Source organism: Echeneis naucrates, chromosome 10 (genome assembly GCF_900963305.1).
Source record: "Echeneis naucrates chromosome 10, fEcheNa1.1, whole genome shotgun sequence".
NCBI lineage: Eukaryota > Metazoa > Chordata > Actinopteri > Carangiformes > Echeneidae > Echeneis > Echeneis naucrates.
The window spans coordinates 12,453,764-12,481,098 of record NC_042520.1 but is presented as its reverse complement, the minus strand read 5'-3'; the positions used below and the strand labels follow the sequence as shown (position 1 = coordinate 12,481,098).

Below are 27,335 nucleotides of genomic sequence, written 5' to 3'. Positions count from 1 at the left end.
TGTAATGAAAGTTTTTTTTTTTTGACAGTGTTTTACTACTACCAAACATAGCAAAGTGGTTCCACTTTATTACGTGCATTCTCCTGTGGAAGTTCTCCTATAGCACTTTGTTTATTGGGACTTTTGTCAGTCAGTTACATAACATCTGTGTCTGATTTGTCACAAGACTATCTCATACCATGATCCGTTGTCCCCGTGGACAATGCATATTCATGTAAAAAATGTGAAGAGAAATGCTCAAACTGTGTTTTTCAGAATTTAACCAGATCAAATACTAACTGTCTTCCTTTTTCTTTTCTTTTTCTTGTTGCACATCCTGAATGGAACTCCCATCAATGAAACAGGTAAGATGATTTTTGTTTTCCTTTCCCTTTAAATTTCACACATTTTTTTAGTACTCTATTATGAAACAGTTATAGCCTCATCTACACCACACACCAACTCCAACGATCAATCAACTCCCACAATATGTCTCTATCTATTCTTTTTCTTTTTTCTTCTCATGCAAAACTGAAATTTCAACTTGCAGTCTTATGACAGGGATAGTTCTATTGCCCTCATTTTTCTGTGCCATGAGATTCTCCAGGCTTTAAAAGACGAATATTAATAAACCATAGCTCCTGCTTTGCAGTCACTGCCTGAATAATGCACAGTCAAGAAATACAGAATGTTATGCTCCACATCTCTATGTACGACAACTGTGTGTGTGTGTGTGTGTGTGTGTGTGTGTGTGTGCGTGCGCAAGGGAGAATGCAAATAGCTATTACTATAAAATAGGTACATATAATTGTGCCAACACAGTGTTTTAGGTTTAAACACCAAAATGTTGTGAATGATTTTCTGTATTTGTTCATGCATGTGTGGGAGTGTTGCAATGTAAGATGTTAATTCCCCTCAAAAGTAGGTCAACATCCTCCATAAGACTGAATCAAGGGAGAAGAGTCTGTCTGTCTGTCTGTCTGTCTGTCTGTCTGTCTGTCATCCACCCATTGTGACTTTCTAACACAATGCAAAGAAACAAACGATAAAGATTTTCACGTTGAAGACATTCATGGTTAGGCAGAATGGTTGGGTTGGGTGCAACGACTCTTGGATTTACTGATGTTGTTTGTTAGTCACTGGTGGTGGTGCTGTTGCCTAAGGAGACACACTTGTATCAGGTTGGCCTTAGCACAGAGAAGTACCCACCCGCCCTCACAGGAAATAGGCGATGACTGAATTTCCACAAAGAAGGTCGGATCGCAGCATTGCATGGATTTGAGCTAAAATTGTACATAATACACGTGCGTTGGATATCGTGAGCGATACACGACGCCTAGCTTCATATAGCTGTTTTTCGGCGACAATCTTCATTGTAATGAATGGATAACCTGATAAGCAAAGGCACTTCAATGGATTGGAGAGTCTCCATATTGCTTTTCTGCAGTGTCGCTGCGGTTAGCGGACAAATCCGTTATTCTGTTCCAGAGGAGATGCGGAAAGGGCTTTTTGTCGGAGATGTTGCCAAAGATCTGGGCCTGGATGTAAAAAGGTTGGTTTCTGGTCGGGCTCGACTTGTTGTTGATGGTGATAATCAGTACGTCGCGCTAAACCAGAACAAAGGGCACATCATTGTCAATGAAAGAATTGACAGAGAAAAACTGTGCGCTAAGAAATCCCCGTGTAGCTTTAGTCTAGAAATTGTCCTTGAAGATCCGCTTGAATTATTTTCTATTACAATCGAGATCCAGGATGTGAACGACCACGCACCCTCCTTCCCTAAAAAGGAAATTAATTTGGAAATTAGTGAATCGACGCCCACAGGGACTGTATTCTTGCTTGAAAGCGCTGCCGATCCTGATGTCGGAATAAACTCGTTGCAAAGTTACTCATTACAAGCAAACGAGCATTTTGTTCTCAAGCAACACGATCGAACAGACGGGAGTAAATACGCTGAGATGATGCTGCAGAGTGGTTTGGACCGCGAGCACCAAAGCGAGCACACGCTCATATTAACGGCAGTGGACGGTGGGGAGCCGCAGAGGTCCGGGACAGTGAGGATACATGTGTCTGTTTTGGACGCAAATGACAACGCGCCCGTTTTTTCGCAGCCTGTATACAAAGCCTCTGTCTTGGAAAATGTCGAGCAAGGCACAGTTATTGCTAGAGTCAGTGCTGTGGATGTGGACCAAGGCTACAATGGGAACGTGACATATTTTTTCACCCACCCAGAGCAAGATTCCTCCGCTTTGTTTGAAATAAATTCTTACACCGGAGAAGTTAAGATCACCGGTCAGATTGATTATGAGGTTTGTTCATATTACGAAATAAACCTACAAGCAAAAGATCCGTGGGGTTTAGTGGCCGCCAGCAAATTAAGCATCGAAATAACAGATCTGAATGACAACGCTCCAGTAATCATCATGGCTTCATATTCGGGTAGGCTTTCTGAGGATTCAGCTCCTGGCACAGTCGTGGCGCTGATCAGCGTCCAAGATAAAGATTCTGGCAAAAACGGACAAGTTCGGTTAAATATCGATGAAAATCTCCCTTTCAAAATCAATTCATCGCTCAGGAACTATTACACGTTGCTCACGAGGCAAAACCTCGACCGTGAAAAGCGTTCTATGTACAATATCACTCTCACTGCTACAGACGAGGGCTTTCCTGTCTTATCTACCAAGAAAACGGTGGTTTTAGACGTCACTGATATTAACGACAACGCACCGGCCTTCAGCCAAAGCGTTTACAGCACTCAAATAATGGAGAACAATTCACCTGGTATCGATCTATTGAAGATCCGCGCGACGGATCCAGATCAGGGTCAGAATGCACGCGTATCATATTTTCTTATTGACAGCGATGTTAATGGGAATCACGTCTCCCTGTACTTCTCCATTAATGCAGAAAGTGGAGTAATTCAGTCTTTGCGATCACTTGACTATGAACAAGTAAAAGAGTACAAAATACGAGTTAAAGCGCAAGACGGAGGCTCACCGCCACTTAATAGTAACACAACAGTTATAGTGCGAGTCCAGGACCAGAACGACAACCCCCCCCAGGTCCTGTACCCGGTCCAGTCCGGTGGCTCTGTGGTGGCTGAAATGGTGCCTCGGTCAGCAGATGTGGGCTATCTGGTGACTAAAGTGGTGGCTGTTGATGTGGACTCTGGACAGAATGCCTGGCTCTCCTATAAGCTGCAGAAAGCCACAGACAGGGCGCTGTTTGAAGTGGGCTTACAGAATGGAGAAATAAGAACTATCCGCCAAGTGACTGATAAAGATGCAGTGAAACAAAGACTGACTGTTATAGTGGAGGACAACGGGCAGCCCTCTCGTTCAGCTACAGTCATTGTGAACGTGGCGGTGGCGGACAGCTTCCCTGAAGTGCTGTCGGAGTTCACTGACTTTCCACACGACAAGGAGTACAATGACAACCTGACTTTTTACTTGGTGTTGGCTCTGGCTGTAGTTTCCTTCCTCTTCATCACGTGTTTAGTGGTTATTATCTCGGTGAAGATCTACAGGTGGAGACAGTCTCGCATCCTGTATCACTCCAACCTGCCTGTGATTCCATATTATCCACCACGTTACTCAGACACTTTGGGGACAGGGACTCTCCAACACGTGTACAACTACGAGGTGTGCAGGACGACTGACTCCAGAAAGAGTGACTGTAAGTTCGGCAGAGCTGGTAGTGAGAACGTGCTGATAATGGACCCCAGTTCAACAGGGACGATGCAGCGGATACAGAATGAAAAGAGCATCCTGGATAAACCAGACTCTCCTCTGGAGGTGAGTTCGGTTCATTCTGCCTCTTGTCTTTGCCCATTTGTGCTCTCTGAGATTTCTTAATGGATAATGAAAAAGTTAAACTTCATAGTAATGTTTTAAGGACCTTGGACAGCACCCCAGCAAGCTTGGTTCCTTTTGTAAGGATAGTACGTCTGAAAAATGCTTCACAGGTCCTGCAATTTTATATATAGAAAATATATATGATATTATGATACATCTTTATGGTATTTACAATGTAATAGTGTTTGACATAATACTGCACATTTTTATTTTATATCTGAGCTGGCTAAACAACAGTAATTGTATTCTCAAGGAACACCACTGAAAGCATTTAGTAAATACCAGTGGTAATATTGTTATCATGTTCAATTACTATATCTTAGACAAACCCATAACCTCTCCTGCTTTTAAAACGTTTAAATTCAAATTTAAATTCCACATCTTAATAGTTTTCCGCGCTAGAGGGATTCAAGTGTCTCCCTAAAATGACAATGTCCATCACATCCTACCACATAACACTTAAAAATTACTGTGAATTGTACATAATTGTTTCAGCTCCCATACACATAGACAACAACCTTCACATCTTTGAGTTGGAATAGTGGTAAATGATATGTAAATAATTAAGATCACGTTTCAAGGGATTGAGGTTTGTGGAGAACTCCCACATATTAAATTTTCTCAAATTCATTTTTACTTCAGTATCTCAGGTTGATTTATTGATCTGGATTATATATATTTTTTGATACATTCCCCTTTTTATGCTTTCTTTCTATTACCAAATTAATTGTTTGTAGCTGTAAGACAGACTGCATTGTATATCCCACTGTAAAAGGATATGTTCCATTGTTCCCCTGAGCTTCTCAAATGCAAATTGATGCATTTGTTTCCATTTCTAGAGTTGTGGCAATATTACCTACCTACCTCTATCAGTTGAATTGTCTTTTTAAATGAAATTTGCAAGCAATTTCCTTCTTTGTGTGAGATTCAGTGACTTGACTCTGAGGGACGCTATTGGTCAAGTAAAAATAAATCTGTTCTTTGTTCTGGGCGGCGCCCTTCTTCTTGCTGCTCTGTCATGGTTGGATATGCTTTAGACTGTGAACGCCGTTGAGATGGGCGGAGATTGACTAGCTTTGATTTTACTTTTTTTTCCTACCGGTACAAGGAGGTTGGAAGGAGAAATATATTTTTTCGCATATACTACACTTCAATCCGTCTATTGTTAATCCTAGGGTTTCATAAGAGGGGTTTTTAGATAGTGTCCATCAATATCACCCATTTGATATTATGGATGTCGGAAAACATCTCTCCCGGACTATAAGATGGCGCTTTTGCTCTGAACCAACGTCGCAGCGCATTCTGCTTTTCTTTTTTCTCATTCATATTGCCACTGGCCAGATACGCTATTCAATCCCAGAAGAGATGAAAAAGGGATCTCTAATTGGGAACGTCGCGATGGACTTTGGGATGGATGTGCAAAGGCTCCGCTCCGGTCGGGCTCGTATTGTGACCGGAGATGGCACCCAGTACACAGAGCTGAAGACAGACAAAGGGATTTTAGTCGTGAATGAGAGAATCGACCGGGAGCAGCTTTGTGGAGAACTAACGCCGTGTAGCTTCAGCTTTGATTTGATTTTAGAAACCCCGATGGAATTACATCACGTCACAGTCGAAGTGTTAGACATAAATGACAATTCGCCTTCTTTTCATCAGCATGACATGAAACTAACGATTGGAGAGTCGGCCATTCCGGGCGCACGTTTTGTTTTACCTATCGCCAATGACCCTGATGTTGGAGCCAATGGGCTTCAGGATTATCATTTATCGCCAAATGAAAATTTTATCTTAAATAAGCATTCAAATACTGATGGCAGAACATATGCTGAGATGGTGCTTAAGAAACCGCTCGATAGAGAGCGAAATCCAAGTCTCACCCTAAAGCTTATAGCAGTAGACGGTGGAACGCCACAGAAATCTGGCACAGTAAACATAGATATCACTGTCCTCGACGCTAATGATAATTCTCCCGTTTTCAATCAGTCCGTCTATAAGGCCTCTGTTGTAGAAAATGCTTCAAAAGGTACCTACATCACCACCGTGAACGCAACTGACGCAGACATTGGATCAAATGGTTTGATTCATTATTCTATTTCCAAAATGCAAGGCAACATTGACAGTATTTTCGAAATTAATCAGACAACGGGTGTAATATTTCTCTCACAAGAGGTTGATTTTGAAAAAGTTAAGAAATATGAAATACGCATTGAAGCAACAGACCAAGGAGCTTTGACAGATTCCAGTAAAGTTGTAGTTGATGTGATTGACGTAAATGATAATCCGCCTGTCATTAATGTGATGTCATTTACTAGTCCCGTGTCAGAAGATTCCCCTCCTGGTACAACTGTTGGCATTATAAATGTGAAAGACCTCGATTCAGGCGAGAACGGACAAGTCAACTGCAGAATAGAACAGAATGCACCTTTCAAGATTAAATCCAATTTAAGAAATTACTATACTTTGGTGACAGACACTGTATTAGATCGCGAAAGTGTTTCGGACTATAACATCACTGTCGTTGTGACAGATGCAGGAATCCCTCCTCTCTCGACAAAAAGAACATTTCATTTAAAGGTCTCTGACGTGAACGATAACTCTCCAGTGTTTTCTCAGGCTGTTTACAGCGCGTTTATTGCAGAGAATAACCCTCCAGGCGTGTCTGTTCTGAGGCTTGTGGCTAAAGATCCCGATGAAAACCAGAACGCAAGAATTTCATTTTTTCTTGAGGACAGTAATATCGGTAGCTCTTCAGTTTCTGAGTACGTTTCTGTCAACGCAGAAAGCGGAGTGATACATGCAGTGCGCTCTTTTGATTATGAGCAAATCAAACAGCTTCAGCTCGTTGTCAAAGCTCAGGATGGAGGATCTCCTCCACTCAGTAGCAACGTGACTGTGAAAATACTGATCCAGGACCAGAACGACAACCCCCCTCAGGTCCTGTACCCGGTCCAGTCCGGTGGCTCTGTGGTGGCTGAAATGGTGCCTCGGTCAGCAGATGTGGGCTATCTGGTGACTAAAGTGGTGGCTGTTGATGTGGACTCTGGACAGAATGCCTGGCTCTCCTATAAGCTGCAGAAAGCCACAGACAGGGCGCTGTTTGAAGTGGGCTTACAGAATGGAGAAATAAGAACTATCCGCCAAGTGACTGATAAAGATGCAGTGAAACAAAGACTGACTGTTATAGTGGAGGACAACGGGCAGCCCTCTCGTTCAGCTACAGTCATTGTGAACGTGGCGGTGGCGGACAGCTTCCCTGAAGTGCTGTCGGAGTTCACTGACTTTCCACACGACAAGGAGTACAATGACAACCTGACTTTTTACTTGGTGTTGGCTCTGGCTGTAGTTTCCTTCCTCTTCATCACGTGTTTAGTGGTTATTATCTCGGTGAAGATCTACAGGTGGAGGCAGTCTCGCATCCTGTATCACTCCAACCTGCCTGTGATTCCATATTATCCACCACGTTACTCAGACACTTTGGGGACAGGGACTCTCCAACACGTGTACAACTACGAGGTGTGCAGGACGACTGACTCCAGAAAGAGTGACTGTAAGTTCGGCAGAGCTGGTAGTGAGAACGTGCTGATAATGGACCCCGGTTCAACAGGGACGATGCAGCGGATACAGAATGAAAAGAGCATCCTGGATGAACCAGACTCTCCTTTAGAGGTCAGTTAAACAGTATAGATGTTTGTGCTTCATTTCTTATCTTTTTTTCTTTGTCTTTATTTGCACTTATGGCGGACTGTGAATTTTCACAACCACACAAAGAATATGAATTTGCCTATTTAATATTTAATATTTTTGAATTCACATCAGATCTTCGAAATATTTTCAGAATTTTTCCTCAATCTGTTATACTGAAATTCGACATGCCTAATCTTTAGTCGTGGTTACAGTTAATAACTATCTGAACAGTGACATTTCCACTATCAGTTGCAAGCAAATTTTTGAATGCGGACAGTTTCGTTTCTCTTGATTTTTTTTTAGACAGCACTCAAATATCCCAGTTTTTCTTTGAGTTAAACTCCATGACTTCGTTTTCTCAGTAACTACTTTGCTTACTCTTCATTATCACCATACACTGAATTTCACGGGGCATGTAGTTTTGTTTTGTTTTGTTTTGTTTTTTTGTTCAGTACTAACCACAACATTTTCAGATAAGGAATTTTTCATTCTTCATGCTCAACCCACTAAGGGACGCTGTTGTTCAGTCAAACGCGTTACAACCTTGTCAACATTACTGCATCCCCCATCGCCTCAATTTAGAGGGAGAGGCTTTCTCCTGTAGAGGAAAGACGGTAGTTTGGCTGCTTGTCAAAATTACCGATTGAAAAAGCTGCACTATTTTCGGCCTTTTTTGCACCTCCTCTTCTATTTGTAATTAAAGGATCGCTGTTTATGGATATCGCTGCACACGGATATCATGGCTGCCGTTGGATTGCTGCGACATTTTAAGAGGCATTTTTACCCAGGCTTGGGATGGCCCGCACGGCTAGTTGCTTTTTTTCTACTTATGACTTCGGCTGTAAAGTGCCAGATTCGTTATTCTGTTCCAGAGGAGATGAAGAAAGGCTCTCTGATAGGTAACGTAGCGCAAGACCTTGGTTTGGATTTGAAAAGGCTCCGCTCGGGCCGGGCCCGGATTGTGACCGGAGGAAACGTCCAATATATTGAGCTCAATGCAGACAAAGGGATTTTAGTCGTGAATGAAAGAATAGACCGGGAGCAGCTTTGTGGGGATGTAACTCCGTGTAGTTTCAATTTTGAAATTATTTTGGAGAATCCCATCGAGTTGCATCGTATAATGGTTGAAATATTAGATGTAAACGACCACTCGCCTGTGTTTAGAAATAACCACGTACAAATGGAGATCAGCGAGTCTGCTGTAATTGGCTCTCGCTTCGTTTTGGAAAGTGCGGAGGACCCAGATGTAGGACTCAATGGATTACAAAAATATGTTTTAAGCACAAGTGACAATTTTGTGCTGAAGGAACACGCCAACCCAGACGGTAGTAAATTCGCAGAAATTATCCTCCAGAAACCATTAGACAGAGAGGAACAGCCCCGCCTTTTTTTCAAACTAATAGCGGTGGACGGAGGAACACCACAAAGATCAGGTACAGTAAATATTGATATCACAGTGCTAGATGTCAATGATAATCCTCCAGTATTTAACCAGTCTGTGTACCGGGCTACTGTCTTGGAAAATGCCACACCAGGCACTCACATCATAAGCGTAAACGCTACAGATGCTGACAGTGGATCAAACGGCTTGGTGACTTATGCATTTTCTAATTTGAAAGGGAATTTGGCTGAGATGTTCAGCATTGATAAGAACACTGGTAAGATAGTAGTTTCTGGACAAATAGATCATGAAAAGGACAAAAAACACGAAGTCAGAGTTGAAGCCAAAGATCAAGGTGGGTTGACAGATCTCAGTAAGGTAATAATTGATATTATTGACGTTAATGATAATGCTCCGGTCATAAGCATCATGTCCTTTTCAAGTCCTCTGTCTGAGGATGCTCCTTTAGGCTCCACTATAGCTGTTTTTAATGCGAAAGACGCAGATTCACAGAAAAACGGACAAATCGTGTGTACCATTGATAAAAACTTACCATTTAAAATATCATCATCGCTGACTAATTACTACTCACTGGTCTCGGATACATCTTTTGACCGTGAAATAACACCAGAATACAACATTACAATAACTGCAACAGATTCAGGCTCTCCGCCTTTGTCAAGCACCATAAAATTGCATCTTGCTATTTCTGATATAAATGACAGCCCTCCCTTGTTCGATACATTGATTTATAATGCTCACATCGTTGAGAATAATTCCCATGGGATGTCAATACTTACTGTGAGTGCACATGATTCAGACTCAAATCAAAATGCGAGAATCACTTATATGTTGGAAGACACACAAGTAGGTGGTTTCCCTGCTTCTACTTATGTATCTATAAACTCGGAAACAGGAGTTCTTAGTGCTATTCGCTCGTTTGATTATGAGCAAATCAAACAGCTTCAGCTAGTTGTCAAAGCTCAGGATGGAGGATCTCCTCCACTCAGTAGCAACGTGACTGTGAAAATACTGATCCAGGACCAGAACGACAACCCCCCTCAGGTGCTGTACCCGGTCCAGTCCGGTGGCTCTGTGGTGGCTGAAATGGTGCCTCGGTCAGCAGATGTGGGCTATCTGGTGACTAAAGTGGTGGCTGTTGATGTGGACTCTGGACAGAATGCCTGGCTCTCCTATAAGCTGCAGAAAGCCACAGACAGGGCGCTGTTTGAAGTGGGCTTACAGAATGGAGAAATAAGAACTATCCGCCAAGTGACTGATAAAGATGCAGTGAAACAAAGACTGACTGTTATAGTGGAGGACAACGGGCAGCCCTCTCGTTCAGCTACAGTCATTGTGAACGTGGCGGTGGCGGACAGCTTCCCTGAAGTGCTGTCGGAGTTCACTGACTTTCCACACGACAAGGAGTACAATGACAACCTGACTTTTTACTTGGTGTTGGCTCTGGCTGTAGTTTCCTTCCTCTTCATCACGTGTTTAGTGGTTATTATCTCAGTGAAGATCTACAGGTGGAGGCAGTCTCGCATCCTGTATCACTCCAACCTGCCTGTGATTCCATATTATCCACCACGTTACTCAGACACTTTGGGGACAGGGACTCTCCAACACGTGTACAACTACGAGGTGTGCAGGACGACTGACTCCAGAAAGAGTGACTGTAAGTTCGGCAGAGCTGGTAGTGAGAACGTGCTGATAATGGACCCCAGTTCAACAGGGACGATGCAGCGGATACAGAATGAAAAGAGCATCCTGGATGAACCAGATTCTCCTTTAGAGGTCAGTAAAATAATGTAGGTTCATCTCTTTACCTTTATTTTGCTTTGTGTCAAGGCCAACTCATTGTAAACTGATGTACGTTGGGGCCTGGTTTTCAGCACCTTAGACAGTTCCTTGCTTGGATGGTGCGTCCCGACTGACAGATATTGTTTTTCCTCTCAGTGTCATGTAATATTGTCCATTGCCTTATTTTCCTTCTCTGTATGTGAACAAATTATGGACTATTGAAACAACTTTTCAGTTGCTAACATTTTTATTCTCATAATCTAAACGTTAATGCTCCCATTAAACATAAAGCATAACCTGAACAAAATGTAATATCTTCTTTATCATTTCCTCACGATATTTAATAGAGTTTTGGAATGGTTGTGTTTTACTTGCTGATTTCATTTATATATAAAAGTACTTTAGTAGAAGTACATATTTGCATAAATGGGGCATTAATGTAAAAGTCAGAATATTCCTAATTGAACAGAATATTTCATTATGTAATTCCGTCTAACATTGCGTTACTAATTGTGGACTCAAAGGGACGCTGTTGGTCAATCCAACATCTTCCTTCAAACATGGACACATTCCCCTCCCTTGCCTCTGTAACCTATGAGAGAAAAGGAGACGTAGTATGCGGAATGACATTCGAAGAAACAGGCTCGCCTCGAGAAATATATCCATTCACATACATGCAGGGAAGTGGAAAGACAGTACACTAGCTATTTAGGAGTTTTGTCGTGTATTTTCAACTGTCTATTCTTGTCTGGACGACTGCACAGTGGATTTTCGTGTTTTTGTTGTTGCTATGGCATATGGAATAGCAAAGAGCAGCTGGCGCATAAAATGGGGCTTCGGCTACCGAAAGAACTGGCAGCTTCTGTTATTGTTTTTCTTTTTCGTTTTCAACGAAATGGTCAGTGGACATATCCGATATTCAGTTCCAGAGGAGATGAAGAAAGGCTCCCTTATCGGTAATATAGCACAGGATCTTGGTTTGGATCTGAAAAGACTGCGTTCTGGTCGGGCCCGTATCGTAACAGGAGAGAACCTCCAGTACACCGAGCTGAAGACAGACAAAGGGATTTTAGTCGTGAATGAGAGAATCGACCGAGAGCAGCTTTGTGGGGACGTAACGCCGTGCAGCTTCAGCTTTGAGGTGATTTTAGAAAACCCTATGGAGCTACACCAAATTACGGTTGAAATAACAGACATAAACGACCATCCACCCAGTTTTAAGAGAAATAACATCAATTTTGAAATTAGTGAATCGGCTAATGTTGGCTCTCGTTTTCCACTGACGAGTGCAGAAGACCCAGATGTAGGTGTGAATGGACTGAGAGAATACTTTTTGACTGAGAATGATAATTTTGTTTTGAAACAAAATTCTAACGCGGATGGAAGGAAATACGCAGAGATGGTGCTTCAGAAAGCTTTAGACAGAGAGACGAACCCTCAGATATCACTAAAGCTGATAGCTGTAGATGGCGGAAGTCCGCAGAGATCTGGCACGGTAAATATAAATGTCAATGTCCTTGACAACAATGATAATGCGCCTGTATTCAATCAATCTGTCTACAAAACGATTGTCATTGAAAATTCCCCCAGAGATACCTACGTTACCACTGTCAATGCAAGTGACGCAGATTTCGGGTCAAACAGCGTTGTTACATATTATTTTTCAGACAGTAACAGTGGTCTAAGTGATTTGTTTATGATCGATGAAAAAACGGGTGTCATCTCAATAACAGGTCCCGTTGACTACGAAAAAGACAAAAAGTACGAACTTAGAATCGAAGCAAAAGATCAGGGAGGTTTGACAGACACTAGTAAAGTGATTATAGAAGTAACTGATCTGAATGACAACGCCCCTACGATCAGCGTGATGTCATTTACTAGTCCCGTGTCAGAAGATTCCCCTCCTGGTACAACTGTTGGCATTATAAATGTGAAAGACCTCGATTCAGGCGATAACGGACAAGTCAGCTGCAGAATAGAACAGAATGCACCTTTCAAGATTAAATCCAATTTAAGAAATTACTATACTTTGGTGACAGACACTGTATTAGATCGCGAAAGTGTTTCGGACTATAACATCACTGTCGTTGTGACAGATGCAGGAATCCCTCCTCTCTCGACAAAAAGAACATTTCATTTAAAGGTCTCTGACGTGAACGATAACTCTCCAGTGTTTTCTCAGGCTGTTTACAGCGCGTTTATTGCAGAGAATAACCCTCCAGGCGTGTCTGTTCTGAGGCTTGTGGCTAAAGATCCCGATGAAAACCAGAACGCAAGAATTTCATTTTTTCTTGAGGACAGTAATATCGGTAGCTCTTCAGTTTCTGAGTACGTTTCTGTCAACGCAGAAAGCGGAGTGATACATGCAGTGCGCTCATTTGATTATGAACAAATTAAAGACCTTCAGCTCACTGTGAGAGCTCAGGATGGAGGATCTCCTCCGCTCAGTAGCAACGTGACTGTGAAAATACTGATCCAGGACCAGAACGACAACCCCCCTCAGGTCCTGTACCCGGTCCAGTCCGGTGGCTCTGTGGTGGCTGAAATGGTGCCTCGGTCAGCAGATGTGGGCTATCTGGTGACTAAAGTGGTGGCTGTTGATGTGGACTCTGGACAGAATGCCTGGCTCTCCTATAAGCTGCAGAAAGCCACAGACAGGGCGCTGTTTGAAGTGGGCTTACAGAATGGAGAAATAAGAACTATCCGCCAAGTGACTGATAAAGATGCAGTGAAACAAAGACTGACTGTTATAGTGGAGGACAACGGGCAGCCCTCTCGTTCAGCTACAGTCATTGTGAACGTGGCGGTGGCGGACAGCTTCCCTGAAGTGCTGTCGGAGTTCACTGACTTTCCACACGACAAGGAGTACAATGACAACCTGACTTTTTACTTGGTGTTGGCTCTGGCTGTAGTTTCCTTCCTCTTCATCACGTGTTTAGTGGTTATTATCTCGGTGAAGATCTACAGGTGGAGACAGTCTCGCATCCTGTATCAGTCCAACCTGCCTGTGATTCCATATTATCCACCACGTTACTCAGACACTTTGGGGACAGGGACTCTCCAACACGTGTACAACTACGAGGTGTGCAGGACGACTGACTCCAGAAAGAGTGACTGTAAGTTCGGCAGAGCTGGTAGTGAGAACGTGCTGATAATGGACCCCAGTTCAACAGGGACGATGCAGCGGATGCAGAATGAAAAGAGCATCCTGGATGAACCAGACTCTCCTCTGGAGGTGAGTTTTGTCTTACTGACGTGTACAAACATTTTCCCAAAAGTTGTTCCTCAGCTGTTATGTTTGTGATTCAATACCACAGACAGCGCAATTTCCTGACTGTCAGTCAGTCGATCCGAATCATTTTACTGTTGATGTTGACATTTCTCAACATAATAATATATATGTGGGCAGATGACAATGTAATTTTAGTTCTATCTATATTTCTCGGTTGTCGAACTGACATTGTTTTATTAACAGAACGTACCTAAGCTAAATAGCTGAGCGTCAAGTTCACAGACCAGTTTCCTTCCAATGCACACTTATTTTAAATTTAGCTTTTGGGCTCTAAGTGACGCTGTTGTTCAGCAAAACGATTGTAGTCTCCACAGTCCGTCTTCCATTTCCCCTTCGCCTGTATTCTTGTCATGACAGCAGAGATGTTGTTCCTGGTGAGAGGAAAGCAAGGCGTTTTTTAAATCCTTTTTTTTTTTTTTTAGAAAGGAGGAGCATTGCTTTCTAATAGCAGTATTCTGATTCCAAAGGACTTCGTGCTCATTTTTATTTTCTTTGAGGACGGATCATTTCTGAAGATATTTTGTTTCTGATATGGGAAACCGAGGCCAACGCTACCATCGAAGCGTAAGCTGGCGATTGATTTGTATGACACAGTGGGTTGTAGGATTTTTTATATTTCTTACTTCTGTGAATGATAGAGTGTCTGCTCAGATTCGTTATTCTATCCCCGAGGAGATGAAAAGGGGCTCTGTTATTGGCAATGTAGCACAAGATCTGGGTCTGGATCTGGAAAGGCTCCGTTCCGGCCGAGCCCGTATAGTCAGTGGAGAAAACATCCCGTACACGGAGCTGAAGACAGACAAAGGGATTCTAGTGGTGAATGAAAGAATAGACCGGGAGCAGCTTTGTGGCGATATGACACCGTGTAGCCTCAGTTTCGAAATGATTTTGGAAAATCCAATCGAGCTTCATCGTGTCACTGTCGAGATTTTAGATATAAACGATCACGCGCCCTTCTTTCCAAATAAAAACATCCAATTTGAAATGAGCGAATCTGCTACAGTTGGAGCAAAATTTCCCGTTGAAAGCGCAGTTGATCCCGACGTTGGACTAAACGCATTACAGAATTACATTCTGTCTGCCAATAATCATTTTATTCTGAAACAGCATGCAAATCCAGACGGCAGTAAGTACGCTGAACTGGTGCTGCAGAAGCCATTAGACAGAGAGGAAGAGCCCAGTCTTCCTTTGAAAGTGATAGCAGTAGACGGCGGGGACCCGCAGAGATCTGGCACTGTGAATATAAATGTATCCGTTTTAGACGCAAACGATAACGCGCCAGTGTTTAATCAGACAGTTTACGGCGCGGTTGTCGTGGAAAACGCACCAAAAGGCACTTATATCACAACTGTTAACGCTACCGACGCGGATGTTGGCTCGAACGGAGAAGTCATTTTCACCTTTTCAAAAATAAAAGGCAGCACTGTCGATATGTTCAGTATAGACAAAAACACAGGTGTCATATCTGTTACTGGACTTATTGACTTTGAAAGAGAGAAAAAATATGAGCTCAGGTTAGAGGCAAAGGATCGAGGTGGTTTGACTGGAACCAGTAAAGTTGTAATCGATGTTCTCGACGTCAACGACAATGTTCCCGTTATTAACGTGATGTCGTTTTCTGACACTGTATCAGAAGATGCTCCTCTTGGCACAACAATAGCTGTTGTTAGTGTCAAAGACGCCGACTCCGGGAAAAACGGACAAATAAAATGCACTGTAGACAAAACGCTTCCATTTCAAATCCAGTCGTCATTAACGAATTACTACAATTTAGTGGCCGATCAGCATTTTGACAGAGAGATGACTTCTGAATATGATATTACAATAATAGCCACCGACTCCGGGTCTCCTCCCCTTTCGAGCTCAATCACATTACAACTTCGAATCTCTGACGTAAATGACAATGGCCCGCTGTTCGACCAACACTCATATTCCGCTCACGTCACAGAGAACAATTCCCCTGGAGTGTCCATCACCACTGTCAGGGCGCGGGACTCTGACTGGAGTCAAAACGCGAGACTCTCCTATTTCCTGGAGGACACACAAATCGGCGGCCATCCAGTCTCTCACTATGTGTCCATCAACTCTGAAACTGGGGTTTTACATGCTGTGCGCTCATTTGATTATGAACAAATTAAAGACCTTCAGCTAGTTGTCAAAGCTCAGGATGGAGGATCTCCTCCACTCAGTAGCAACGTGACTGTGAAAATACTGATCCAGGACCAGAACGACAACCCCCCTCAGGTCCTGTACCCGGTCCAGTCCGGTGGCTCTGTGGTGGCTGAAATGGTGCCTCGGTCAGCAGATGTGGGCTATCTGGTGACTAAAGTGGTGGCTGTTGATGTGGACTCTGGACAGAATGCCTGGCTCTCCTATAAGCTGCAGAAAGCCACAGACAGGGCGCTGTTTGAAGTGGGCTTACAGAATGGAGAAATAAGAACTATCCGCCAAGTAACTGATAAAGATGCAGTGAAACAAAGACTGACTGTTATAGTGGAGGACAACGGGCAGCCCTCTCGTTCAGCTACAGTCATTGTGAACGTGGCGGTGGCGGACAGCTTCCCTGAAGTGCTGTCGGAGTTCACTGACTTTCCACACGACAAGGAGTACAATGACAACCTGACTTTTTACTTGGTGTTGGCTCTGGCTGTAGTTTCCTTCCTCTTCATCACGTGTTTAGTGGTTATTATCTCGGTGAAGATCTACAGGTGGAGACAGTCTCGCATCCTGTATCAGTCCAACCTGCCTGTGATTCCATATTATCCACCACGTTACTCAGACACTTTGGGGACAGGGACTCTCCAACACGTGTACAACTACGAGGTGTGCAGGACGACTGACTCCAGAAAGAGTGACTGTAAGTTCGGCAGAGCTGGTAGTGAGAACGTGCTGATAATGGACCCCAGTTCAACAGGGACGATGCAGCGGATACAGAATGAAAAGAGCATCCTGGATGAACCAGACTCTCCTTTAGAGGTGAGGCCTTTAACATATCTAAATATATTACCCATCATTATTTGTGCTTTTTCAATTGTTATAGTAAACAGCGTCCAGGGGAAGTAAGGTTTTGGTCTCACCATTCTTGACAAACTTACATTACAGCAATTATGGTGTATTTGTAGGTGACAGATATTCCCTTTCTTTCTAGTGTCTCACATCCCATTAAGTGGTAATTTTCAGGACCCCTATAAGGGACAGCTCCTCTCAGTGTTGAGGCGGCTGCCTGAGGAGCGAAAGAGTCAGAAGAGTCTGTAAAGAAGATAAACTCTCTGGTCTTAGTAACTGTTCATCATCTCTGTTTCCTGAAATGCAAAGGGTGATTTGTCCCTGTTATTGCGAGTAATTATAGCATTATTTTAGATTAAGGTGAATTATTTCTCGAGGGAGAAACCAAACACAAACGAATATTTTCAGTTAACTTGTCTGGAGGTGTAATTGCATTTTGCTTTCTCAGTCATTCAAAAAGAATGAACACATTTTATTAAAAGACAATATGTAGCTCCTTTAAACAGCTGCTGCTTTCCACACTCTCCAGTGCTATTCAGGGACGAGTATTATCCTCCTCCGTATGCTTTCAGTCGCTGTATATTGGCACCACTTGTTATATTCATGTCGGACTCTGAGGGCCGCTGTTGGTCTTTAAAGCAAATGTAGAGCTTTTAAAATACTCTTACACCCCTCTTCCTCCTCTTGGTGTACTGTCGGGAGCAGAACACTCGGTCCTCATTTTCACCGCTGAGTTTTAAACCGACGACTTCGCTGTCGCAACGTGGATTGTAAACACATGAACTGAAGGACTATAAGACGTTACAGTCAGCCTGTTTGGGATATATTTTTAACGTGGAGTCGGAAGGAATTTTCCCGGAGTATGATTCTTATCAACAGTGATCCGAGGAATAAATGGCAAGTACAGGCCTTCATCCTTGTTTTCCTCGCCAAGGCGACAGTCTGCCAGATCCGCTACTCTGTCCCCGAGGAGATGAGAAAGGGCTCCTTTGTGGGAAATGTGGCTGAAGATCTAGGTATTGACGCTAAAAGATTGAAAACAGGCGGCGCCCGAATCGTAAGCGGCGACAACAGCGAATATGTCAGACTGGATGTAGACAAAGGGATTCTGGTCGTTGGTGAAAGAATAGATAGAGAGCAGCTCTGCGGGAAGACATCGCCCTGCAGCTTGAATTTTGAAATGATAATGACGAATCCGATGCAACTACATAGCGTCGTTGTGGAAGTGTTGGATGTTAATGATAACGCACCGTTGTTTCCTGAGAAAGAAATACATGTAGAGATTCTCGAGTCTGCTCTTCCAGGAACCGAAATATTGCAAGAGAGTGCAACCGACCCTGATGTCGGTATCAACGCTTTGAATGGCTACACGTTACACCCAAAAACACATATTGATATTAGGGTCCTGTCCAGTCCAAATGGTCATAAGTATGCACAGTTATATCTTTCAAATTCTTTAGATCGAGAGAAGGAAGAAAAGTTGCTTCTCACCCTGACTGCTGTGGACGGAGGTGAACCACAGCGATCAGGGACACTGAAAATTCATGTCACTGTCAGAGACGCAAACGACAACGCTCCGGTGTTTACGCAGACAGATTTCAAGGCCTCTGTTAAAGAAAATGCTCCACGGGGTACTTTAGTGGTCAAGTTGAGCGCAACCGATGCAGACGAAGGGATGAACGGACACGTTACGTACCACTTTAATCGCAAATCTAGTCATGTTTCCGAGTTATTCCTTCTGGATGAAAACAGCGGCGAATTGACTGTAAACGGTGAGATTGACTATGAGGCTAATAAAATATATGAAATCAGTGTGCAGGCGAAAGATCAAGGCGGATTAAGCATATTAACAAATGTAGTGATTGATGTAACGGATGTTAATGACAACGCACCTTTAATAACACTGACTTCGTTTTCTAGTGCCATTGCAGAGGATTCTCCCAGTGGGACTACTGTAGCCATCATAAATGTTAAGGATCTCGATTCAGGCAAAAATGGCAAAGTGGACTGTTCAGTTAGCGGTAATCTCCCTTTCACAATCCACTCATCTCTAAAAAACTATTACACTCTGGTAACGAACGGCGTCCTTGATAGGGAACGCATTCCTGATTATAATATAACGTTCACGGCTGTGGATGAAGGTAGCCCACCACTATCAACTAACAAGACAATCTCACTTCGAGTCTCTGACGTTAATGATAACCCGCCTGTATTTGAAAAGAATTATTATGAAGCCACATTGTTGGAAAATAATTCCCCAGGATTATCAGTATTCTCAGTGAAAGCCCGCGACTCAGACTCTGGGCAGAACGCACGAGTTTCCTACCTGTTAATTGATACGGAGATAAACGGTAACCCCATATCCACTTACATATCTGTTAACGCAGAAAGTGGAGTCTTACATGCGGTCCGGTCGTTTGATTATGAGCAAATTAAAACAATAAATGTTTTAGTGAGAGCTCAGGATGGAGGCTCTCCACCTCTGAGCAGCAACACAACTGTTAAACTAAATATTCAGGACCAGAACGACAACCCCCCTCAGGTCCTGTACCCGGTCCAGTCCGGTGGCTCTGTGGTGGCTGAAATGGTGCCTCGGTCAGCAGATGTGGGCTATCTGGTGACTAAAGTGGTGGCTGTTGATGTGGACTCTGGACAGAATGCCTGGCTCTCCTATAAGCTGCAGAAAGCCACAGACAGGGCGCTGTTTGAAGTGGGCTTACAGAATGGAGAAATAAGAACTATCCGCCAAGTGACTGATAAAGATGCAGTGAAACAAAGACTGACTGTTATAGTGGAGGACAACGGGCAGCCCTCTCGTTCAGCTACAGTCATTGTGAACGTGGCGGTGGCGGACAGCTTCCCTGAAGTGCTGTCGGAGTTCACTGACTTTCCACACGACAAGGAGTACAATGACAACCTGACTTTTTACTTGGTGTTGGCTCTGGCTGTAGTTTCCTTCCTCTTCATCACGTGTTTAGTGGTTATTGTCTCAGTGAAGATCTACAGGTGGAGGCAGTCTCGCATCCTGTATCACTCCAACCTGCCTGTGATTCCATATTATCCACCACGTTACTCAGACACTTTGGGGACAGGGACTCTCCAACACGTGTACAACTACGAGGTGTGCAGGACGACTGACTCCAGAAAGAGTGACTGTAAGTTCGGCAGAGCTGGTAGTGAGAACGTGCTGATAATGGACCCCAGTTCAACAGGGACGATGCAGCGGATACAGAATGAAAAGAGCATCCTGGATGAACCAGACTCTCCTTTAGAGGTGAGGCCTTTAATGCATTGAATTTCACCATTCAATACGTTTGTGTTTTTTCAGACATCATATTAACTGCTGATGTTCTTTGAGCTCACATATAACTTGTCACTGATGAGGCATTTTCAAAATCACATCTCACGAACAGTCCCTGTGTATTGTCAGCTCTAAATTAGCTAAAAGAAGACTTAATACCATTTTGTCCAACATTAGTTTATTCAACTTCAGAGAAGCAGTCCAGACTGGTGACTGCTGTCTTGTTGATTATTAATGTCATGCCATTTGACTTTTTCCTTTATTTTTTTATGGCAATGGCCAAAGGCCATGGCTTTGTTTTTGACTTTCAGACGTTTCCGAGCAGTTCTTGACAAAATTATAAACTATATTTTAGATATTTATTTTCTGCTTTGCTCATGGTATTCAACCTTTGGACAGTAAGGGACGCTGTTGGTCAGTAAAACAAGAATTCTGAGTTGACTCGGTGTGGAGGCAGGGCTCTAATTTTCCCAATAAGCCAGGAACGAAAACGAACAAGCAGGACTGAGGATCGACAGATTCACGAAGGGCTGTAGAAGCAAAGAATCACTTGAAACAGCGACCGATTTTGTAGATTTCGTAAAGTTAAGTGTTGCTGTTACTGCGTTTTATTTTTGCAATGCCGTTTGAAAATCCACCTCCTTTGTGCGTAAAATGGCGTTCTTACTGCAGCTCAGTGTGGCCGTTTCTGTTCTTCCTGTGCTCTCTCGGTCACACCGTGTCCTGTCAAATCCGGTATACAATTCCCGAGGAGCTGAAAAGGGGGTCACTTATTGGTAACGTGGCTCAGGACCTTGGCTTGGACATTCAAAGGCTCCGTTCTGGCCGCGCCCGGATCGTCTCCGGGCAAAGCATCGAGTACACCGAGCTGCAGACAGACAAAGGCATTTTAGTCGTGAACGAGAGAATAGATCGAGAGCAGCTCTGCGGAGACGTAACACCCTGCAGCTTCAGCTTTGAGGTGATTTTAGAAAATCCTATGGAATTGCATCGAATAACAGTGGAGATTAGTGACATAAATGACAATTCTCCGACTTTCAGAAAGGATGAAATTAAATTTGAAATCAGTGAATTGGCCGCAATGGGATCGCGCTTTATACTAGCCGGTGCAGAAGACGCAGACGTGGGCAGTAACGGTGTGCAGAAATACATACTGAGCACCAATGACATATTCGGTTTAAAACAGCACTCCATTCCAGACGGACGGAAATATGCAGAGATGATCTTACAAAAACCATTAGACAGAGAAAGCGAGCCAAGAATATCACTGAAGCTCATTGCTGTTGACGGAGGAACGCCGCAGAGATCTGGTACAGTAAATATAGATATTACAGTGCTCGATGCTAATGACAATCCTCCTATTTTTAACCAGTCTCTTTACAGAGCTACTGTTTCAGAAAATGCTTCAAAGGGCACATATATCACGACAGTGAATGCAAGTGATGCAGACAGCGGCTCAAACGGTCTTGTCACTTATAAATTTTCCAACATGAAGGAACAGCTGGCTAACATATTTCATTTAGACGGATTTTTGGGAACTATAACACTTGTCGGGCAAGTGGATTATGAAAAAGAGAAGAAGTACGAAATCATGATTGAAGCTATGGACCAAGGGGGTCTGACAGATTCAAGCAAAGTGTTAATTGACATTGTAGACGTCAATGATAATGCACCCATCATTAATGTGATGTCATTCTCCAGCCCTGTACCAGAGGATTCTGCTCTGGGCACCACAGTTGCAATAATTAATGTGATTGATGCAGACTCAGAGCAAAATGGTCAGATTATTTGTACGACAGACAACATGCTCCCATTTAAAATAAAATCAACATTAACTAACTACTATACATTAGTAACAGACTCGTCATTTGATAGAGAAGCTGTACCAGAGTATAACATAACTGTAAGGGCTGCTGATTCGGGAAGCCCGTCCCTGTCAACCACAACAATATTACGTTTGAAAATCTCTGACGTGAATGACAATGCCCCAGTATTTGATAAAACTGGTTATGTTGCCCGGGTCACAGAAAACAATTCCCCAGGGATATCTATATTTTCCGTTCAAGCACGGGACATTGATTGGAATCAAAATGCGAGAATTTCGTACTTTCTTGAAGAAACAGAAATCAGTGGTAGTCCAACTTCATCATACGTCTCAATAAACAGTGAAACTGGTGCTATTAATGCCATTCGGTCATTTGATTATGAGCAGATTAAACAGCTTCAGCTCGTTGTCAAAGCTCAGGATGGAGGATCTCCTCCGCTTAGTAGCAACGTGACTGTGAAAATACTGATCCAGGACCAGAACGACAACCCCCCTCAGGTCCTGTACCCGGTCCAGTCCGGTGGCTCTGTGGTGGCTGAAATGGTGCCTCGGTCAGCAGATGTGGGCTATCTGGTGACTAAAGTGGTGGCTGTTGATGTGGACTCTGGACAGAATGCCTGGCTCTCCTATAAGCTGCAGAAAGCCACAGACAGGGCGCTGTTTGAAGTGGGCTTACAGAATGGAGAAATAAGAACTATCCGCCAAGTGACTGATAAAGATGCAGTGAAACAAAGACTGACTGTTATAGTGGAGGACAACGGGCAGCCCTCTCGTTCAGCTACAGTCATTGTGAACGTGGCGGTGGCGGACAGCTTCCCTGAAGTGCTGTCGGAGTTCACTGACTTTCCACACGACAAGGAGTACAATGACAACCTGACTTTTTACTTGGTGTTGGCTCTGGCTGTAGTTTCCTTCCTCTTCATCACGTGTTTAGTGGTTATTATCTCAGTGAAGATCTACAGGTGGAGACAGTCTCGCATCCTGTATCAGTCCAACCTGCCTGTGATTCCATATTATCCACCACGTTACTCAGACACTTTGGGGACAGGGACTCTCCAACACGTGTACAACTACGAGGTGTGCAGGACGACTGACTCCAGAAAGAGTGACTGTAAGTTCGGCAGAGCTGGTAGTGAGAACGTGCTGATAATGGACCCCAGTTCAACAGGGACGATGCAGCGGATACAGAATGAAAAGAGCATCCTGGATGAACCAGACTCTCCTTTAGAGGTCAGTTTTCTAGAAAATATTTCCACACTGTGCAATGTACTTTGAGTGAATGTCAATTTGTGGTTCATCGGGTTCAGCACCATGGACAGCACACAGACAGGCCGTGTTAGTGAAAATGGTGTGTGTGTGTGTGTGGACATTTGAGAATACATATTATTAGCTTGCATAGATTTTTATTGACATCTAATGAAAACATTTTTAAAATATTATAGATTCATAATTTTTTATGTAACTTAAACAGACAAGGCAACATCCTGCTAAGTGGACTTGGGACACATCGGGCTGTTTTGTAAACAGTTTTTTCTCCCCCAAATAAAACAAAGGATAGTTTTGGACACAGTGAATAAGGAATTTAGTATTCTAACAAATCATTTATATTTTTCCCTTTTTATACTCCTTGACTCTTAAATCAGTACCTGTGTGTTTGTGTGGCTGCACTTGTGTCTGTGTCCTCATGCATTTTTATGGGGTTGTATTTTGCGTCATATTTGAATGTATACTATTCATTTCTTTACTCTTAATCTTATATTTAGCATTTTTAACACAAAGAAATCAAAGTTCCAGTAAAATATTTATTATGAAAATTTTACATTTTTCTTTATTACTTTTTGTCTGGTTGCAACAAAAAAAAAAAAAAACACCGTGTAGTTCAGCTTTGGAAACAGACAGGGACGCTGTTGGTCAATGATTTGAGGAGGTAATATTGGTAACAGTCCCTCCCCTGCATCTCAGCATATTACACTGGGAAATAGAGGTACAGAGTCAACAGTCGGGATTGTCATGAACACCAAGAACCCGGATTACAAAATTGGATTAATTGTTTCCACAGTTTAGGATCATAAGACCCTTTTGGACTGCTCACGTGTGTATACAGGTCATAAACGGATCACGAGGCAAAGAAACAGGATTTTTGAATTATCTTCACAGACATGTCGACAGGAACGATGGTGTGGCAAGTGCTGTTGTATATCTCTGTGCTTTCTTTCAGTGTAGTGTGCGGGCAGGTCAGCTACTCCATTCCAGAGGAAATGGTAAAGGGAGCTCTTATAGGCAATCTAGCCCAGGATCTAGGTTTAGGTGTGGAAAGACTGAAGTCCGGGAAAGCTCGTATTTATACTGGTAACACAGAAGAATATATTGAACTGAAGAGAGAAAGAGGAGTCCTCCTAGTCAAAAACAGGATAGACAGAGAATCGCTCTGCGGTCAAACAATGCCCTGTGCGCTGCATTTTCAGATGATCTTGGAAAACCCAATGGAGTTTTACACGGTGACTGTTGAAATAACTGATATAAATGACAACCCGCCCACATTTGAGAGGCGTGAGATGAAATATGAAATCAGCGAATTCACTCTTAGTGGCGCTCGTTTCGTCTTAGACAAAGCCGTAGATCACGATGTTGGAGTCAACGGGCTGAACAGCTACGCCCTAAAACCCAACGATAATTTCGTTTTGAAAACTATCAGCCGAGGAGATGGGACTAAACATGTCGAAATGGTTTTACAGAAACCCCTAGACCGAGAAAAACATGAAAATTTATCCTTAATACTCACCGCCGTAGATGGTGGTGCGCCACAGCTCTCGGGGACAATGGAGATTCTCATAACGGTGTTAGACGCAAATGATAACCCCCCAGTTTGTTCGAAAGCAGAATATAAAGCAAATGTTACCGAGAACGCTCCGATTGGTACTGCAGTAACTACCGTGAGGGCTACTGATGCAGATAAAGGAAATAACGCTAAAATAACATACACGATTTCAAAATCTGGATCAGCAAGCCTTTTTCAAATTGGTGCTGATAATGGAATATTGACTTTAGCTGGAAATGTAGATTATGAAAAAAAGGGCGTGTATGAACTTGATGTTCAGGTGTCAGATCAGGGGGGATTATCCGATGCATGTAAAGTAATAGTAGATGTGACAGATATGAATGATAACCCTCCATCCATTGACATTATGTCTAATTCAAACAAAGTATCCGAGAACATGAAACCGGGAACGATTGTAACGATGCTCAATATACAAGATCAAGATTCAAATGAAAACGGCAAAGTCATGTGCGTTTTAAATGAAAATATTCCGTTTGCCATCAAAACAACAACAAATAATTTCTTTACCGTTGTCACGGACAGTGAGTTAGACAGAGAGAGAGCCTCTGAGTATAATATCACAGTGACCTGCTCTGATGAGGGAGTCCCCTCCCTCTCCAGCAGCGTCACTCTCACCTTACAGATCTCTGATGTCAATGACAACCCGCCTGTCTTTGAGAGGAGCTCATATGAGGCCTACATTGTAGAAAACAACACACCAGGCCTCTCTATATTCACAGTGAGAGCCAGAGACGCTGACTGGAACCAGAATGCCCGTGTTTCTTACATCCTGGAGGACTCCTCTGTGAACGGAGTGCCAGTCTCCTCATATGTGTCCGTTAGTGCTGACAGTGGAGTCATCCATGCAGTGCGCTCTTTTGACTACGAGCAGATCAAAGATTTCCAGTTCCACGTCAAAGCTCAGGATGGAGGATCTCCTCCACTCAGTAGCAACGTGACTGTGAAAATACTGATCCAGGACCAGAACGACAACCCCCCTCAGGTCCTGTACCCGGTCCAGTCCGGTGGCTCTGTGGTGGCTGAAATGGTGCCTCGGTCAGCAGATGTGGGCTATCTGGTGACTAAAGTGGTGGCTGTTGATGTGGACTCTGGACAGAATGCCTGGCTCTCCTATAAGCTGCAGAAAGCCACAGACAGGGCGCTGTTTGAAGTGGGCTTACAGAATGGAGAAATAAGAACTATCCGCCAAGTGACTGATAAAGATGCAGTGAAACAAAGACTGACTGTTATAGTGGAGGACAACGGGCAGCCCTCTCGTTCAGCTACAGTCATTGTGAACGTGGCGGTGGCGGACAGCTTCCCTGAAGTGCTGTCGGAGTTCACTGACTTTCCACACGACAAGGAGTACAATGACAACCTGACTTTTTACTTGGTGTTGGCTCTGGCTGTAGTTTCCTTCCTCTTCATCACGTGTTTAGTGGTTATTATCTCAGTGAAGATCTACAGGTGGAGGCAGTCTCGCATCCTGTATCAGTCCAACCTGCCTGTGATTCCATATTATCCACCACGTTACTCAGACACTTTGGGGACAGGGACTCTCCAACACGTGTACAACTACGAGGTGTGCAGGACGACTGACTCCAGAAAGAGTGACTGTAAGTTCGGCAGAGCTGGTAGTGAGAACGTGCTGATAATGGACCCCAGTTCAACAGGGACGATGCAGCGGATACAGAATGAAAAGAGCATCCTGGATGAACCAGATTCTCCTTTAGAGGTCAGTTATTCACCCACAAAGTCCCCACATTGTTTTGTTTTTGGCTGACATAAGTTTAAAAAATATAAAAATTCTGTCCATCCACACTTTTCTTCATCTTAGTCTGCTGGAAGAAATGTGTTTGAGTACCACGGACAATGATAGACGAATCATCATTGTTGAGGTCCATGCAGAGTTTGTTAGATTTCTGTTTTTAACTCTTTTCTCTTCCATGTTGACTTTTTAGTTACCGCGTGTGTCAGTCTTTGTTAATTTTCTGTCATCTGCTTTAATCCCAGACCATATTTTAGACAGTACAGTTTTTATACATTGCTTTTAATTAGCCACTTAATTCCTTTCTCATTCGTGTTTTTACGCTTCTGCAATTTATCAATAAGCCGAGAAATGCGCTCCACAACCGAACCGCACCACTGCCTGTCTCCTTAGAACAGCTGCCTTGTGCAATTTCGTGCTGTGGACTCTTAGGGACGCTGTTGGCCAGCGCGTGGTTGTCTTACTGCAGATTTCAGCAGCACCTCCCAGATCATTTAGATTTCTATGAAGCAAGCTCGATGTGTTACACAATAAGAAATTATGAGGAAACGAAGTACAGCCAAAGGAGCCGGAGATAATTTTCACATAGCTTCATGTTGATGCCCTTTTTCGTCCTTCGTCTTG

The 27,335-nt window shown here is 43.3% G+C and overlaps 6 protein-coding genes across 8 annotated transcripts in view; all 6 read left to right on the top strand.

The window, feature by feature from the left end:
- LOC115049691 (protocadherin gamma-C5-like) overlaps positions 1–27,335 on the top strand; it is a 209,194-nt gene that overhangs the window by 57,147 nt on the left and 124,712 nt on the right. The window lies entirely within an intron of this gene.
- LOC115050341 (protocadherin gamma-A8-like) lies at positions 1,392–7,508 on the top strand. The gene is made up of 4 exons (XM_029513181.1): positions 1,392–1,733; positions 3,018–3,773; positions 5,175–5,436; positions 6,724–7,508. The coding sequence occupies exons 1-4, from the start codon at positions 1,392–1,394 to the stop codon at positions 7,506–7,508; spliced, it is 2,145 nt and encodes a 714-aa protein (XP_029369041.1).
- On the top strand, positions 8,347–10,713 carry LOC115050340 (protocadherin beta-16-like). Its single transcript, XM_029513180.1, has 2 exons — positions 8,347–8,632; positions 9,920–10,713. Exons 1-2 carry the CDS (start codon positions 8,347–8,349, stop codon positions 10,711–10,713), a joined length of 1,080 nt encoding a protein of 359 aa, XP_029369040.1.
- LOC115050339 (protocadherin beta-16-like) lies at positions 11,381–17,056 on the top strand. The gene is made up of 4 exons (XM_029513179.1): positions 11,381–11,873; positions 13,161–13,936; positions 14,645–14,906; positions 16,194–17,056. The coding sequence occupies exons 1-4, from the start codon at positions 11,492–11,494 to the stop codon at positions 17,054–17,056; spliced, it is 2,283 nt and encodes a 760-aa protein (XP_029369039.1). The 5' UTR covers positions 11,381–11,491.
- LOC115050337 (protocadherin beta-18-like) lies at positions 17,862–20,435 on the top strand. Its single transcript, XM_029513178.1, has 4 exons — positions 17,862–18,215; positions 19,167–19,181; positions 19,518–20,273; positions 20,430–20,435. The coding sequence occupies exons 1-4, from the start codon at positions 17,862–17,864 to the stop codon at positions 20,433–20,435; spliced, it is 1,131 nt and encodes a 376-aa protein (XP_029369038.1).
- LOC115050336 (protocadherin gamma-A7-like) lies at positions 20,920–25,780 on the top strand. The gene is made up of 3 exons (XM_029513177.1): positions 20,920–21,292; positions 22,580–23,355; positions 25,684–25,780. Exons 1-3 carry the CDS (start codon positions 20,920–20,922, stop codon positions 25,684–25,686), a joined length of 1,152 nt encoding a protein of 383 aa, XP_029369037.1. The 3' UTR covers positions 25,687–25,780.